Source organism: Nilaparvata lugens, chromosome 2 (genome assembly GCF_014356525.2).
Source record: "Nilaparvata lugens isolate BPH chromosome 2, ASM1435652v1, whole genome shotgun sequence".
In the NCBI taxonomy this organism is placed as follows: Eukaryota; Metazoa; Arthropoda; class Insecta; order Hemiptera; family Delphacidae; genus Nilaparvata; species Nilaparvata lugens.
This window is the reverse complement of record NC_052505.1, coordinates 68,670,107-68,689,183: the sequence shown is the minus strand read 5'-3', so window position 1 is coordinate 68,689,183 and position 19,077 is coordinate 68,670,107. Positions and strand designations below refer to the sequence as shown.

The 19,077-nt window shown below is 34.1% G+C and overlaps 1 protein-coding gene across 2 annotated transcripts; it reads left to right on the top strand.

Annotated features, from left to right (window-relative positions):
* The first annotated feature begins 14,875 nt into the window (after positions 1-14,875).
* On the top strand, positions 14,876-18,733 carry LOC120349949. 2 transcript variants are annotated; one of them, XM_039421537.1, is made up of 3 exons: positions 14,876-15,268; positions 16,793-16,900; positions 17,959-18,733. In XM_039421537.1, the coding sequence occupies exons 1-3, from the start codon at positions 15,162-15,164 to the stop codon at positions 18,395-18,397; spliced, it is 654 nt and encodes a 217-aa protein (XP_039277471.1). In that variant the 5' UTR covers positions 14,876-15,161; the 3' UTR covers positions 18,398-18,733. The 2 variants fall into 2 exon arrangements, with proteins under 2 accessions (XP_039277471.1, XP_039277470.1); XM_039421536.1 differs by lacking the exon at positions 14,876-15,268 and having other exon boundaries at positions 16,426-16,900.
* The last annotated feature ends 344 nt before the right edge of the window (positions 18,734-19,077 follow it).

Below are 19,077 nucleotides of genomic sequence, written 5' to 3'. Positions count from 1 at the left end.
TAGGCCAAGCCTCTAACAAATTCATTCATCCAGTACATACATTGAAATGGTCACTGAATATCACATAATAATTATTTCTCTATAATTTGATTTGTAGAATAATGAAGAGCACTCCCTTCAATCCAGTTGCATCAACTTCATGCAATTCCAATCCCCAATTAAATAATAGTTCAGAGTAACCCTCCAAATCAGCTTTGGAACTAAATAAGCTGATAAATTTTATCATCATTAAATTAGATATACTGGTTGTTCTGTGAACAGTAGACCTCACGCAGTTTTCTCATCCACAAGTATCTGATGTCACCTGTTCTAGTTGATTCAGTTGAATCATAATTTACTCTTAAAAACTGTTCTCCAAAATCAAAAACTCACTTATGTTAATAAACTCAGTTCATGTTTGTTTTTCTATCCCATACTAGCAGGGCACCCATGCTTCGCTATGGGAATTAAAAGATAAAATTATTTTTGAGAAACATTTATAATCCAAATCCTACCAAAATTGTTATAATCGTTTTTGAGATTATGCCACAACTTGGCATGAAAATGATAAGAGTCAAATCATTCGAAAAATTAATTAATGTGTTGGAAGTGCTCTGTAGAAGAGTAGTCTAATTGCAGCGAATTTTTTAGAATATTGGGTGGGGCTTAAGAGTCAATCTCGACTTTATTCATTGGTAATTAATATTTCCCATTGACAGTTATCAAATTAGCAGTGATCATGTTATTTTTGTTTTTGCTTGATGCAATTGGAGAATAAATTCCAAATTAAGTTGATTCGGAATTTGATGACTCTGGTATACATGGATCTCTTGCTTATTCTGGAATTTTTGGCATAGTCTGTCGCTTACTTTTCGTTTCACTTATCACAAAGTGTGAAAGCAGCCAATCCACTGATTCTTTCTTACATGGAAGTCCATTCATACATAAGAGTCCATTCATAATAGTTAGTATAACATTTATTGTGGCGGATTTCTCATGTCCTAAACTTTACTATCATAAATATTAAAGTGGGATCAATTTAATGTGAATTTGCCTAAATCTGAATAGAGTTTATTCAATCACTTTGTTTATTAACTATCATTATAGACTATGATTTCTTTCTTTGATCTTAGCTTGAACCAAAAGATTAGGGAAGAAAATTTGGATGTAAACTAACATGTAACTCAATTTAATTTCTATCTAAATTGAAAACTTTATTTTTTACTTGTGTTCTATTATCAATAGATTTGTCTGTGTAATATAATGACATCATGAAAGGATATATGAGCAGCTGATGGAATATCATGTTTTTTTCGATTTAGTTTTCAGCTGATTTTCAAACACGAAAATATCAGGCCCATTAGCACAAAAGCCTGTTCAATTTCAATCAGGATTAAATTCCATGAGAATTAATCAGTGCAGCTGATGACAATTAATCAGTTGTTGACACTCAGTATAATTCACAAGAGTGGGTATACTACTTTGTGAAGAACAGAACATATTTTATCACTACTTTGCATACAGTACACTGTACAGTACTCAATTCCAAGTATGGAGATGATTCAAGTCGAGAAGAAGCCTAGTCATGATTGGAAATAGCCAAGAAGGTAGAAATTTTGTCTAAGAGGTAGAAATTTTGTTTCCTTTACACCTTTAATTCATACCTTACCCTGTTGTTATACAACCACTGGTTCACAAAGCATATTTTTTACAGGAATGGAAGGAATCACCAATACATAGAAGGAGACTCTGTAGAATGTGAAGAAAACAAGAATGAAGAGGACCTTGCCAATCATGCAGAAACATTCATCATGCAACAAGGAGTAGAAAATGAGGGAGAAGACACTACAATCATTTTTGATGACAAAGAACATCACCAAAACATAAAAGGAGACTCTGTTAAATATGAAGAGAACAATAATGAAGAGGACCTTGCCAATCATGCAGAAACGTTCATCATGCAACAAAGGGTAGAAAATGAGCGAGACGACACTGTGGCAATCATTAATGATGACAAAGAAGTTCACCAAAACATAGAAGGAAACACTGTCGAACGTGATGAAAGTACTGATGAGTCTACTACATCTGATGATTTCAATGAAGTAAATACAAGTGGACGGCCAAAGCAGGGAAGGAAGAGAAGGTTTGGTAATTTAACTAGAATAGAGCGTAAAAGAAGAAGGAATTCTAATATATCATATGTCAATGTTAAGAAGAATAAAGTTTCTGCCAAGGAATTTAGAGAATACATATGTAATTGCCCTAAGAAGTGCCAATCTATAAGTGTTGCTGAAAGAAAAGCATTATTTGAAAAATTCTGGGAACTTGGCTGCTACAATTCCCAAACTGCTATGCTAGGTAATCTAATAAAGGAGATTGAGGTCAACCGCCATAGAGTTCAAGGATCTTCAAAAAGAAATTTCAGCAGGATCTACATGATATGTAATAAAGAAGTTTGCAGACCATTTTTTTGCCAAACATTACACATATCAAGTAAACGAATTGACACTGCTCTGAAGAAATTAAGATCAGACTCGATAATAGATAAAAGAGGGATAGCAGGTGGCCACAATAAAATCACTGAAGAACAGAAAAAAAACATAATGGAACATATAAATAAGTTTCAAAGTATGTAAGTCATTATAGTAGGAATAATACAGAAGCTAAATATTTGCCTACTCATGTTACATTGAATGTGATGTATGATTTGTATAAGAAAGAATTCACAGATAATATTGTTTCATTATCAAAATACAAAGGAATTTTCTTGAAATGTTTCAACCTGAGACAGAAACAATTGAAAAAAGATACGTGTAACCAATGTGATACATTTCAAGCTTTGAAAGGTTCTTTGGAGAGTGGAGAGGAAAAAGAAGAGGTGATGAGAAAGCATACAGCTCATATAGATTTTGCTAAAGAAGCTCAAAGGATACTCAAAGAAGATTTGAATAAGGCAGCAGAAAATGAAAGCATTGAAACCTTAACTTTTGATCTGGAGAAAACATTGCCTCTACCTCGTTTGCCCACAAATATTATATTTTATAAGACAGTTATGGCTATACAACTGTGGCGTGCATTCTGGGAAGTCGAATAGAGGTTATTGTTATGTATGGTTGGAAGGAACAGCTGGTAGAGGGGCACAGGAAGTGGGTTCATGTTTGAGAAAACACCTCAGGAACTTGAACACACCGGTCAAGGAACTTATATAGTGGAGTGATTCATGTGGTGGACAAAACCACAATATAAAGATAGTCCTTTTTTGAAATCTATTCTGGATGAGCATGCTACCTTGAATAGAATAACATTGAAATACTTGATCTCAGGGCATAGTTTTCTTCCGAATGATTCTGAATTCAGTGATATTGAATCAGCACTAAAACTACAGCAGAGAATCTACACCCCTGATGACTACATCAACGTAATGAGGAATGCAAGACGGAAAAATTGTCTCACAGTGGAAATGATGGATAAGCAAGACTTCATAAGCACTGCAGGTATTGAAAAAGAAATCACCAATAGGAAGCAAGACGTGGATAAAAATAAAGTTAATTGGCTCAAGACTAAGCAAATTCGAATAATCAAGGATAAGCCTTTTTCATTATTCATGGATCAGACTTTTGATGACAAATTTGTGGAAGTGAATATAAAGAAAAATCTCCGAAGCAGGCAGCAGAATTCAGTTTCTTTCTTCACTGAAAAATTGGAAGGACTCTGGCCAAATGGGAAGCCAATAACGCAGGAAAAACTGAAAGATATCAGGAGCATTATTCACTTAATACCCAATGACTGCAAACATTTTTACAAAAATCTTCAATCAAGTGATGAAATAAGAGATGACATAGATGGTTTTGATGGACAGCCAGACTTTGATGTGGAGTCTGACTAGAATGTATTCTGTAGTTCATAAGTTTATTGAAAAGTAAAATTTCTTTTTTCTATTATCAAGTCTGATATATTATTTTCTGAAATTTTAATACAATCCATCTTCCTCATTCACAGTTCTTAGATTATGCAATACAGAACCAACTACCATTCTCATATCTTCAAACGAACCATCTGCCTCCTTTACATTTCTTCCATTAAGCAATACAGAACCAACTACCTTTTTAAAAAAACCATATTGTTATTAACATTTTTTAACAGTTGAGATTGCTCAGTTGGTGGATTGAATGATATATTAGTAAATTGAACAAATTTGGTTGAGTAATATTGCTTAAATAATGTTTTGCATATTCATATCTTGTGATGCCTCTACTGAAAAATTTACTTTTGGCACTTGGTACCTTATTGCATAACTACATCCAATTGTTGCACCCAAAATAAGAATAATGCATTATCCAGATTTTTGCTGGCTTTGACTGATTTAGAAAATTTCAAGAAAGTAGAGAGCTACTATCCAGTTCGTGGACACTCTTATCTACCTTGCGATCGTGATTTTAGTATGGTGAGAAGAGTTTTGAGGAAAATGATAGGTTTTATTCACTTGTTGACATAAGTAGAATGATTTTGAGCAGCTCAGGCAAAAACAAATTTCAAGTGAAGCAGGTTGAAGGTAGTGAAATCATCGATTTCAAGTCATGGTGGAGACCATTCCACAAAACGAAATGTATTTCTCTTGAAACAGCAGGAAGGAGGACTCCAAAAGGTAAGAAAGTGGCTTTCAATATCTCCAAGTTCAAGCACTTTTCTTACAACAGTGATAAGAAAGGATTAATTGTTGCACGTGAATACATCAATAGGCTTGTTTCTCAAACTTTCCCATTAAGAAATAACTCAACTCCAACACAACTTCCAGAGAAAAATGCTTACTCTAGAAAGAATCCAATTCATCAGGCAAAACTAAACGACATACGAAAATGCATGGCCTACATTCCAGCAGAGCACAAGGAATTCTACTCTGCAATCCTTGAATTACTTTTAAGGCATGTAGGGGATGAGAATAACACTGATGATGATGAATAATGTTTTTTTTTGTATTCTAATGGTCTATTCAAACTTGTTTTTTTTAATTTGCTCTAATGTTCTAATGTTTATGTTTTGAATTATTTTTTGAGTATGTTTTCTATTATTTTATGAACAAGTTTATCCACCCATACACATAATTATTTTTCTAAATATTAATTTCTTATGTGAAGGAATTTCAGCTATAATCATAATGAATAAATTGATATGATGACATGAATCGTGAATTTATTATTTATCATGTTCCACCTCATACTTGGAAAGTTTTTACTCACATTGCAACACTTTATTGCAGCAGAATAACATTGATAAGTGAAAATCGGGATAAACTTTTCTAAAAGGAGTTAAGTCAAGCCATTTTAATAGGAAATAATTAAAAAAGTAATATGAATATTTGAATTATTGTCATTCCTTGATGAAGAGAGAGCTTTTGTGATACTGCTACCCAAAATTCATTCACTTTTAAGGAGAATTAAAAAATCTGGAAGGTTTTTTGTGATTTTCTCAGAATTACCTAAAATTGACTGAGCTCATTTTAGCATTTTATGATTCATATTGTCTAATTTCACTAAAATTTTTTAGACATCACTACGTTCAGTCAACAAGAGCTAGTTCACATTACCATCTTTAACAATACAATTCAAAACAATTCGTATTAGATATTTTTGAAAAATATGTTTGTTAAAATAAGTATGTAATCTACAGAAAGCAGTAAGGTTTGAAAAGTATTTGCATTTTATACTGTCATCACATTGAGATTTCGTTTAATTATATGAGTTCATAAGATCATGTTCTATGAGATTCATTCGTTAGATGCACTTAATTTAGAGGAGAGGCATGCGTAAGGACACATCAAGGATAAAAATTCCAAACACTCATAACTTTTGATGCAATCATTGGATATCATCATCGTACTACAATCTACTAAAGTGAGATCCACATTATAAAGGCAGTGTACGATTGACAATACTGTTGCTGTCCTTTTCTATCATACAACAAAACAGATAACACTATCTCTCTCTTGCTTTGCAATGTTGTCTATTTGTTAGAATATTTTATATTTACTTTTGACAGTGACTGTACAAAACTGAACAAAAATTCTCAGCTGCCATTTTTTTTCTTCATTCTATCAAAATACTTGAGTACACAAGTCGTATAGGCTAATTGGTTTAAAATGTATTTTTGAAGCGATGAAATAATTTTTAAACATTAGGCTACCGTATGAGAAACACAAATTAAAATACCTGAAATAACATTTTCAAAGTTGATAACTAACCATCCTAGACTTCATCCATGCTTCAGTTAGTCTACCCGTATAGGTTAAACCTACTCGTACCGGTATAAATAATATTGAAAAGTTATTTCAGAATTAATCCATTGAAATTACTTATTTTTAAATAGGATTTCTATTTTTCTATTATTTTAAAAAGGAATTGGAATAGAATACCTACCAAATAACTCAATTTCTGTTGTTTTGAAATTCAGATCGTTGTATCACAGCTTTTTTAATTAGCCGCCATTTCAGGTTTGAATAAAAATCTGATCTCAGTGCTGGACGCATATTTTTGAATCAAATTATGAAAAAATATATTTTCTTGATTAATTTGACATTAAATTGATTAATTTATCAAGGAAATGATAATTATTATTGGATTAAATTTAATGGGATGAATTGAGTAACAGCTGTGTACAGTCAGTAACAAAATGAAGAGAATTGGCAACGTTTTTCTCCTATCTTTCTTCACTGCCATTATATGGTGGACCTCACTATAGGCTCGTTGAGGCGGTTAAAAATCATGCACCATTAGTCGAATTTGGTCAAATAATAGAAAATTCATCCTTGAGTGTAGGCTACTTCAACCAGTATTTCAATACATAGTAAATAACAAATTTCTATATTCAAAGGTATGTATCTCAGTAGCTCGTTATTATAACAAATATTATTTGATCTTGATGAATTGAAGAATAGGTTCTTCTCTTCCATTTGCCATTTCTAAACCATTCATGGAAAAATATGCTCGTGAAGTAAGATTGGAACCTTGAAAAAAAAATCGAGAAATTGAAGACACTTTCCTCAAAAAGTGGTGCCGGTCTCGGCAGTGCTATGATAGGAAGCAGTCATTCAAAAAGAATTTTGGGCAACTGAGCTCGTAGAGGGAAAGATATAGGCTAAACTTTGAAACTAATTACGAGTTTCTATGATTTAACTGAATTGTTTATGAGACTCAACAGTAAAATCGCTAAAAAATTAAAAAACAAAAATCGCCAGTTTTTTAAAACAGCTGTAACTTTCTGATGGCATTGAAATCAAAAGTATTGTTCATTAAAGTGAAGAAAGGAGATATCCTTACTGGATTGTGAAATGTTATCTGAAGTATTTTGCGAGATACATAGCTTTGAATATAGAAATTGGTCAGTTTTGGTTTTCAGAAATCCCCTTTTGTTCTAAGTACACATTTAATAAATACTGTTTTAAGTACAATTAAGGATGAATTTTCTATTTTACCAAATTTGTCTCATAATGCATGATTTTGAACAACCTCAACGAGCCTAAAAGAATGAGTTGTAGTACAATGAGAAGTTATAAGTGTTTGGAATGCCTATCCACTAAATTAAGTGCATCTAACGGATGATTCTTATAAAATATGATCTCATAAACTCATATCATTGTGTGGAATCTCAATGTGATGGCAATGGAGTTATATTATGGTTGAAGCTGACACATGAGTGTTTTTCAAAATAAAAGGAGTATCGATGTCAGGTCTACCTGGAAATCTTTATGAGATAGAGCTCTATACCTGGTCTCAGATTGTAGAGCACAAAATTGAGAGGGGTTTTAAATTATACATATGAATTGAAACAATAACATATAATTGAAGATACTGTTGATCAAAAATTAAAATTCATCAAAATTGATTTTTTATTGAAATTTCATTCATTTTTAAAAAATTGCAACTCAGTGTTCATTGAGAAAGAGAGCTCTGAATGATCTCATCCTATTGAGAACTTGGTTATCCCGGGTCGCACTTCATTGAACTATTTTTTCTTTTTTTCCGCCACTTCCTCTTCTTCTTACTCTCATTCTTCTTCTTTTTTTTCTTCATCTCATCTTCTTATTATTCTTCATATTCTTTCTCTTCTTATTTTTCCTCTTCATCTTATCTTCTTTTTATTCTTCATATTATTTTACTTCTTCATCATCTTTTTCTCCTTCTTCGACTCCTTCCTCCTCTTCTTCTTATTTTTCCTCTTCCCCTTCACTTATCCTCTCTTTTCATCATCTTCTTCTTCTTTCCCCTTAATTCTTCTCTCTTTCCTTATTCTTCTTCTTCCTTTTTTTCTCCTATTTATTCTTATTTTCCTTCTTCTTCATCATCTATTTCTTCATCTTCTTCCTTTTCTCTTTTTCTTCCTCCACTTCCTTTTCTTCTTTATCTCATCTTATTATTCTTCTTCTTCATATTCTTTTTCTTCCTATTTTCTTCTTCTTCCTATTTCTCTTCTTATTCATCTTCTCTTTCTCCTTCTTCAGTTCCTTCCTCCTCTTCTTCTTCTTCTTTGTATTTTTCCTCTACCACTTCTTCTCTATCTTCTTCTTTCTTCCCTTTTTCTTCTCCCTTCTCTTTTCTTTTCTCTCATCTTCTTTTTCCCCTATATTCTTCTCATTTTTCTTCTTCTTTGTTTTCTTCTTCTCTTTATTCTTATACTTCTTTCTCTCCTTCTTCATCTTTCTTTCTCCTTCTTCATCATCTTCTTCTTTTTCTTATTCTTCATCATCATCATCATCTCTTTTTTCTTCATCTTCTTCACATTACTTTCTATCTTCTTCTTCTTCTATCTGTTTCTCCTTTTTCATTGTCTCTCAGTATTTTTTCGCTTCCTGTATTCGTCTTTCCCTTTCTTCTTCTCTAATTCTTCCTCATACTTTCTCTTTCTTTTCTTGTTTTCCTCTCCTTCTCTCTCTCTCTCTTTCTTTCCTTTCTCTCTTTTTCTCTTTTTTCTGCCTTGCTCTTTCTGTAATTCTTTTTTTCTTTTTCTATCTCTTTTTTTGTATAACCTTCTCTTTCCCTTCCACTTTCTCTATATCTTTCTCCTTATCTTTCTCACATCATTCTCCTTGCTCTTTACGTGTAGCCGTCTAGTTGTCACCCTGACTATTTGACACCTGGTCATTTTGGCCATAGGCGACTACTTGTACCCTCGTAGAAATATGCCATTGCCGTCAAGTTGTCCCCCCGACTACTTGACACCTACTGGACCAAAAGGTGCTAACTAGTCATGACCGTAAACGACAACTTGACACATCGCACCCTCGCGTCAGGGTGTCCCCTCGACTAGTTGACACCTCCTTAGAAAGGAGACAAGTAGACAGGGATGGCTCACGTCTACATGACACCTTGCACGCTGGCGTCAAGTTGTCACCCAGACTACTTGTCACCTACAGAGCACCAGTTGGTACCACCCCCGCGTCGTAGGGAGGACGGATCAAGCAATTTTTATTACTGGTTGTGATGTGGAATTGAATTCTAAGCACTTTTGGTTCAGTAACATTTTCCCGTCAAATGCACGGTTCGGGAGATATTCACCGTCTTGGCGGTCTTTGCTATTTTTAGGACAAATTTTTTCGAGTTGGTTGAAAACAGAAAAAAATGAATAATAAGCCCTTTTGATGACTGAACCAGATGTAGAACACAATTCTAAACACATTTTGTTCAGTTATATTTTCCCATCAGATGCTAACGCTTCCCGTTAACGAGTAAATTGAGCCTAATGCTAGGACAGTCAAATTTTCATTCATCAATGAATGATATGGCAGATGAAGCTATCAGTCTGGTTATCAACTGAGGTATTACATGAAGTCTGGTAATTAATATGAGGATAAATAATTATTTATACACACTTGCGCTCAGATTGCAATCAACCATAAGAAGGCCAATGAGAATCTTCAAGTTGTGTCTGTGTCTTTTACACTCACAGACACTGTTCAAACAAATTTTATGATTATTAAGAAGAGTACCGGTAGCGTTTAAAGATGTTCCATATAAAAATGAAACTGGTTTAAAGTTTAAAGTGTACCCTCATAAAAATATGCCACTGCCGTCAGGTTGTCGTAAATGACAACTTGACACCTCGCACCCTTATGACAGGGTATCCCCCCCGACTAGTTATCACCTCCTCAGAAAGGATACAACTGGAAGGGTATGGCTCACGGATACTTGTTCCCTAAAAACCGGCTTTAAAAGGGGACTAGTCAGGGTGTCACCTAGTCGCATACCCCTCTTTACCTATCTCTCTCTTCCCCTTTCTTTATTTCTTTCTCTCCTGTCATTCCTTACCTTCCCATTACATTCCTTTCATTCTCTTTCTCTTCTCTTTATGATTCTATTTTTTTTGTTTTCCTCTCTTTTCTTTTTCTCTCTCTTTCTTGTTTTCTCTCTTCTTTTCCTGACAGTTTCTTCATTTTTCTCTCTCTCCCTCTCTCTTTTCCACTCTTTTTTTCTATCTTGTTTTTGCAAAGCACACATGACCTAGTTTTAAAACCCTAATGCTGCAATGATCCTATCATTTTGCCTTGCCAATGATCCAATGAGAATGCCAATTATTAATCCAATCAATGTTGATCATAATTTTAGTTTTTTCCAATAGTTTTTATCCAATCACTATATGCTGCCACTGGTTTACAGTTGAAATTGTCTTTAATTAAGTAAGCAGACTGGTCCACCAGAATTTTCTCTGAGTGGAAACCTTAACAATAGACCACGAAAATGTCGAAATTCAATAACAATAGATGACCACTGAAGGGTCACTATAGTGAGGTCCACGTTATAATGACAGTATTTGATCAACTTTGGTTTTGCTATCCTTGTCTATCATTGGACAAAGCCGGTGTTACTATCCTTTTATAGCTCCACAACGATGCCAATTATGTTTTTTACAGTTTAGAAATATAATTAATTAATGCAGAGAATCAGCATCACTATTCTTCTATCTTTATCCACTGCCATTATAACGTGGACCTCACTATAGAACATCTACCTGTCCATCCATTGTTTTCGGCGGCCCCCGTCTCGGTTCTTAAACCCCTTTTTTCAATTCATATTTCACAACTTTGTAAAACAGGGAATCATTGTAAGTCTCATAATAAGAAATACAAATACTGAACTATCTTACAGAGACCTGATTGAAAAGAATCCAGAGACCAGATTCCAGAGACCTGATTGCTCACCTGAACCTCCATGAGATCAAAACATGAACAGAATCACCTAATCCCCCATCACATCTCTAATGGGTTACAACACTGATTGGTGTTCACATCCGACAGCTGCAGAGTCCATAATAGAAGATGATTACCTACTCAAGTGCAAGGGAACTACATCAAAGGTATTCCAATGATATTCATTTGAACATATTATATCAACTATAAAAATCTGGGGAACGCGGAATTCGCTAACTGGAATTTGGCTAACTGTGGTTGTGGAAGTGACTGGCTAGGAACTCACTGATTCTGTCACAGACAGGATTGGCTAACTCTGGAACCCGCTGATTCTGGCCAGAGAATTGTGGAGAATTGGAAATGGCTAACTTTGGAAGTCGCTAACTGGCAACTCACTGATTATGACGTCATCGTTTTCACCTTTCTCCTTTCGTCATCGTCTCCTCATCATCCTCATCCACCTCCACCATCCCCTCTACAACCACAAGCTCCTTCTCCTACTCCTTCACCTCCTCCTCCTCCTCCTTGTCATCATTATCCTCCGGCCAAATTATCATTTCTTTATATAATATTCTAGAGGGTATTGAATTTATTGCCATGATTGAATTCTTATTATTGCTGGGGTTCCTGTTCTATTATATGAGTCGTCTATTCATTCTATTATTATTGTTTTGTCATAATAACAAATTATTCTGATTTTATAACTTTGGCATAGCTTTGTACTAATGATAATAACATTGTTGTTATTATTAGTACAAAAGTTATTATATTATTATTATTATTGTGACATTTAAAACAATAATAATAGAATTATTTTAATGAATTTGAATTCGAATTAATATTGTATAATATTACATCAATAGAATTAAATATGATAATAACATTGTTGTTACTATTATATATTCGTTTTAACTCTGTTCTGTAACTATTATTCAGATATTTTTAATTCAATTACATTTATTGAATGAGCGTTAGCGAGTTGACTTGAGCCGCGTTTGGACCGAAGTTATTGACAAAATTTTAACCTAATCTCTATACAGAGTGTCCACTGAATCAGGCTCAGGAAATTCCCGTACATTCCCCGTATATTTCACGTTCTTCCCGGTTTTCCTTGCTGGTTGAAACACATGTTTATTGGAAGAATATAATATTCTCAAATAACAATCTCAAAAGTGCAAAAGTATGTTATTCATCACAATGTAGCACCATTATACGATTATAACTATGTATTTTGAATAATACAAAAAAGGCAATTTAGAAGAAAAATCGAAACTCGCTAATCTATCCTTTACCCTTTAAAACATTATAGTCCAGTCACTACCGGTATATACATTGGTGTTTGCAATATATATATTTTAGTTTGATTTTTGAATAAATCGTTTGGATACATTAGAGAATTCTAGAGTCTAGAACCAATATTTCATGCAAAATTTTCAATATCCTCTAACTGTCACAATTTAAATGTACAATTCAAAATCCCTCTTGGCGTAATTTTGTGCTCTTCAACCTGAGACCGGAGAGCGCACAAAATCACGCCCAAAGGGATTTTGGATTATACATTTGAATTGTAGCAATCAGAAGATATTGTTGATTGAAAACTAAAATTCATTAAAATTGATTATTTTGTTGAAATTTTACTCGTTTTTGTGACTCAGAACACATTACATATAGATTGATCCCTCACATAGTATATTTTCTACTATTTGATTCTGTACATGAATTCGTAACAACTGGTTGAATCAGACTGACTCAAAACAAACCTTTCACATACCAGATTCTGCTAACCATGATAGTAACCTCACTGCAAGCTTTTCTCACTTGAAAACGTTTCATTACTCAGAAGCGAATAGTGTTATCAAATTAGCATCTCCACTCGACAGAAAAGTTCTCTTCCCAAGTTCCCTTGAAAGGCAAAATGTCAAGCTATGTGTTAAGGTATTTGATGAGAAAAATGTAGCAGCTTTAAAAGAATGCAACATTCAAAATGAAAATTTTGAAACCCATGGAGAAAATCCATGCTAATTGTGAGCTCATAGAGCATCAAATTCTCTTCAATTTGATGTATAATTCCACACTTTTACGCATTTCCCTACGACTTTTGCAGCAGCTTTATCTAGTGTTGAATATGAAATTTCCAGTTTTGCAACAATTGACCAATTGACAAATGAATTTTGAAGGAGAGTTTTGAACACAATTTTTGACTTTGCAGCGTTGTTGATACTAGTTAGGAGGAGAACATATCAGAAGTCCCCATCCCTACCCCATTTTTTGAAGTGATGAGGGTGATTTAAATGTTGCATTCTTTAGCTTTTTGCTTCCACGCTTATATCTTTGCAACAATGCGTTCAACCAAGATAACTGCTCTAAATTAAGTTTGATAGATTCTCTACAATTCCTGTTGAGTGGAGTTTTGTGATATTTCCAACAGTTTTCGAGAAATCCGGTCTTGAAAGTATGTAATTGTTGGAATAACAGGTTTTCATTATTCAAAGTATCGAAGGTACATAGAAAAAGTCGTGGAATGAATATTGTAGGAAATTATGTAAGCTTCAATGTTTTATTGTATAGTCATGTCCGTAAGATGTATAGTTTTCGAGTTATATGCAAAAAACCAAAAAATTGTACTTTTGAACCACCACCACCACCCCCTCAGCAAAGTGGGTAGAGATGGGGACTTTCGATATGTTCACCACCTTACTACCCTAAAGAGATCCGCGGGGTCAAAAATTGTCTTCCTAACTTTTCCTTCTATAAACTTTTTTGAGCATTCACTGCCTGGACTAGTACCCGCAATGCAAAACCGCATTCTTCGATGTGTTTATATTTTCATCAATAAATTGTAAATCTCTACGATATGTTTTATTCAATTTGTTCAACCTCTTCCACATTTAAGACATCAAGTCAAGTCACTGATAAACTGACTGACGCACTGTACAGTTGGCCGAAAACGCTGTGGAGTGTCGTGCAGAGTACAGTTCAGTACTGTTCTGAATGTTGCAAATCGATGGAAATAACACTCCCTTATTCCTTGATCAAAACTTTATTATTGACTAGCATGTAACCCGTGCTCGGCAAGGGTCTATTTTAAAACTTGACAAATTGAAAACTTGACGTAATGAAAATTTGAAGAATTTAAAACAGGCCTATAACCATCCTCGGTTAATTAAGTATCTATATGCAAAATTTCAAGTTGATCAGTCCAGTAGTTCAGACGTGCGTCAAACATAATTTTCCTATCCTGTACTAATATAAGCCAGCTCTTTACTTTATTATAGTATAGATTGGTGAGCCTGAGAAGATCCTATCCACCTGAGTACGTTTTTTTGGTTGCCAAAACATAGACTAAACCAGACACCTTTTGGGGGAAATTATTCAACTCTACCCACTTTTTCTTGAAATAACAATGATCAAGGTTCTTACCAACAAAAATCGATGGCAATTGGAAAATATTTATAGAGGTGTCACTTTTTGTGAGTTATTATATGCTGTAGTATTTATTAAAATATATAGGATATTGAAATTACAGAATCTATTCCAGTGAACTTAATTAGTTGGTGAAATAATTATTATTAGTTTAAACATAACAAAGTGATTATAATTTTAAAAGAAAATAATTATTGTCATGATACTTGGTTCTTGGTCAAAAATATTTTTATATTGAAATTTATCCAATCATTAATTTTTCAGAAATGATTATATTTGCATTAAAAATTATTTATCGATTCCTAATGTATTATTCATGACAATGAATTGTTCAAAATATAGATTATCAGAGGAGGCCTGTACTGTATTAATATTCGCGAAAGAATTCTCATGTTTTCCAATTGTGATGGATAGCCAAAATTGGACCGCTAGCTGCACGGCGAATTTTAATCGAGGGCTCTGATTGGCTGAAAAGTTCAGCGTTCGGCGAACGGCATGGAGAATGGTTAAGAGAGCGGCTAGAGGGACGTCGAACGGTTCGGAGAACTTCGCGGCTGTCGTTTAACAGCTGAGTTTAAAAACTATGAAACATAATATGGCTAATGTTCGCTGCAGGGCGGATTGTACGATTCGCTACGCTGTTCGAGCTTCGGTTCGGCATGTGTGGAAATACCTTTATATCCATTTGAGGTAGAGTTCAGTATCTGGTGTAGGTATTATCGATGTTGAAATTATTGATAGTGAATCAAATTACACATATGTTTTTCAGAACCTAAAATGTTATGTTTAATAATTAGTCCAATCAATATTATATAGACAAGCAATAATAGACATGACAAAGGGTATGTGCTTTCAATATAATAATCTAGTTCTGATTTTTCAATATATTGTTTGGATACATAAGAGAAGTCCAGAACCAATTTTTGCATGCAAAATCTCCTTTGCTAGATACAGAATGGCCCAAACACCTCGTATTTTCGGCTCACTTTCTAGTTTTCAGCTTATTTCCGCCAAATCCAGTCGTCGGACAGTTAAATTTGCTCTCGCCTTTTTTCAGATTATAAAATTCTGAATAAAATGAAATCACTTGGAGCTCTTTATATATTGACAAACTTAGATTTCAGAGCTCCTCTACATAACTTTTTGAACATTGACCTGTTAATACGATTGTTATCAGAAATTATACTCAAAACGTTGCATCCTGATTCAGTCAACAACTCTAAGATTTGTAGAGTGAGATCATGTAACTGATCTCCTGTTAAATTTTTACAAGGAGATAAGCCTACAACATAACAGAGAGGATACCATGAATGTTTGTATAGTTGTTGCTAAATTGCATGAATTTTCATTCGATTGAACAGCTAAACCTTCGAATTTTCGACCTTTATAATATGTTATTTCGGGCTTGACATAGATTTAGTCAATCCACAATATTACTTTTGTGTATAGCTGGAAGCCATATTTCAGCCCCATTTAAGTCCTTGGGGAACGAAAATACTGATACCTTAGATAATCTATCATAATTGCTTCTAAAGCCTGGTACACAGCATATATAAGGCATGATTAACTGCACTGCACATAATCACCGATGCATTACCCACATGAGCTAACGCTTGGAACTGAGCGAGTCGATGCTATTTTAGTTCATACGGAGCTCAAAAATTCAATTGGGGTAGTATCAATTATTAAATGGAGGTTTCAACGTATCTATTTCAGTGGGGGAATACGGGAATCCCCGGGATACAGTCCGACAAGTCTTGTGACGTACCATTACCCAAAGTGGTAGGGGAAGAGCACGGCCAGTTCATCTAGAGTGTCCTTGCTTGAATGGTTCTGATGGTGTGATGACAATTTTCACCTAACACGGTTCTCCCATTTATGCTAATGTGGAGGATAATCTAAGTAGTGTTTTTTGTAATTAGTATTGTATCCTAATTCAGTAGTGGAGGAAGTAGTGTGTTTAGTTCGGTTCAGAGGTCACATGTAATAATTATTTTCTATACAGTACCTAATGGCATTAAGGGAGATTCCCGGGGTACGTCGTGGTGCGACACTTTTCACTTGCAACGATGGTTTCTATTACCAGTATATTAGCATATCAAGGGTGAAAACACATTACCGTTGCTACTTAAACACGTGTAGAGCTAGGATTTGGGTTGAACATAGAAGTAAAAACATTACAAATAATGAAAATTTCCCTTGCCATAATCACAGCCCAGATCCTCTGCTAGAAGCTAAGCATGTGCTACGAGAAGCAATATTTCAGCGGGCCGAACGTGAATCAACACAGCTGAAAAGGATTTTTGACGAGGAGTGCAATAAGTAAGTTTATCAATAAAATTCAATACTTTAATTAACTATATATTTAATAATCAAACGGGACCTACAATGCAAATAATGTTTGCCTAAAGTTAATAAATCTATGAACGGAAATTTCAAAAATTGTATTGTTCCAAAGTATTTGAATCAATTACCACTCCATATTTAATCAGCGAATAGCCTGAATTTGTTTTCAATACAACTCAAAAATTGGATTTTCTCATTCCAGGATCTGAAATTATCAACTTGTGACTTATTATGATATGAATAAATTTGTAATTTCTTCTATTATTTTGTTTTGTTACATAGAGTCATGACTATTGTATTAGTTTCAGAATAATATTATTTCTAAAACTTGGATTTTACAGTTGGGTTCTGGGTACTCATAAGCGTTAAGTTAGTTTTCGGTTATGTTTGGCTTTCAACCTGTTTCTCATGGAATCTATTATTTTTTATTGAGTGTAATCAATGTGTTAATAGTTAATACTGTATTTCACTAGGTTATCCCGGGTCGCACGAACGTGCGACTTTATTAAAGTCTTCTTTTTCTTCCGCTTCTTCCTCTTTCTTCATTTTCTTTTCATTTTTATTCTTCTCTTTATTCTACTACTCCTTCCTCTTCTTCTTCTTCTTCTTCTTCTGTTTCTTCTTCTTATTTTTCTTTCTTCTTCTCCTTCTTCTCCTTCTTCTTCTTCTTCTTCTTTTTCTTCTTCTTCTTCTCCTTCTTCTTCTCCTTCTCCTTCTTCTTCTCCTTCCTCTTCTCCTTCTCCACACAATGGGTGTTTACATTTAAAATATTCGAGTTACAACCCTTGAGTCACCCCCTTATGAGGGGTTGAAATTCAGTTGTGCGTAAAAAGGTAGAGTATTTGACCAATAATTTATCTTGAAAGTTACAGTATTATATCTACAACTGTCTCCAACTTATTGGAGGGTTCCCATACATATGACTCATTCTGTATAATGTAAACATTAAGGAACGTTTATAGTTTAAAATCTATTCAATACAACTAAGAAACTCAAGGGTCCACCAACTCTACCATAAAATCTTTCAATTTCAGAGTTTCCAGTGAAGTAGCCCAAAGTTTGGCCTTTGGAACAATCGAATCATCGATGCGGAAATGTAGAAAATTGAATTTTCCGAGACTTCCAACTTCTGCCATAGATTTTGCTGATATGTTGAAGGCAGAGGAGTGGGCTAGATTCTCAGAAACCCTAGATGGGAAAAAATTTTTCATCGACAACATTGTAGTTGGAGGATGGAGCAACTTGGTATTTGTCTCCGAAAATACCAAACACCTCCTATCAACGGCTGAAGAACTTTTTTTTGATGGCACTTTTAAAACAGTGCCGTCAGTTCCAGGTCTTGCACAGCTGTTCATCGTAAATGCTGTAGCATTCGACCATGTAAGTACACGCTATCAAGACTTCAACTTTGGCCCGTTTTTAACCCTCATAGCGCCCTGGGAAAACTTAATAGGTGCGCCCCCCTCTCATTAAGTTTGGTTTCAGACCCTAGAAAGACAACAGGGGTCACGCGTATATTTACTGTTGTTACCTTGACTGCAGTAAACTTGTAGATCTGGGATTTCTTGTATTCTCTAACTAGCCCATCAACTTCCTACACACGTGATTTACAAGATTTAAGTCGGTCAGAAGTGGGTGAAAAAAAACCAACCCCTGTTGTCTTCAGTGTATAGTTGATTTATTTAAGCTTCGCTCAAAAATTTTGCTTATTTTCGAACATCATTGATGTAGACGATCCGAATTATAAATCCATAGTTATAAATATGCTCAAAGTCGATGATAATATTAGTAAAAATTGTTTAAAAGTATCATAACAACACATTATTCATCTATATTCACAATTAAACATGTTTTTTTCACAGACTGGATAAAAACCATCACAATCAAATAGAAAATTCTGGGTAATTTTGAGCTACTGCAAAAAGTATCAAATTCGGTGGCTCATTAGGTTATTTGTTATTATTTATATCCATCCCATTGATGAAATTTGAAAAATCACGTAAGAGACATCAAAAGTTGATACTTGAAAGGTTGATCATGGAAAACAGTGTAAAAAATGTATTTATTTATTAAAATGGATCTAGTAGTAATTTTTAGATATTTTATAGTTGGGGTTATACGTAACCCCATGTTTTATTCAAGCATTGCTTGTT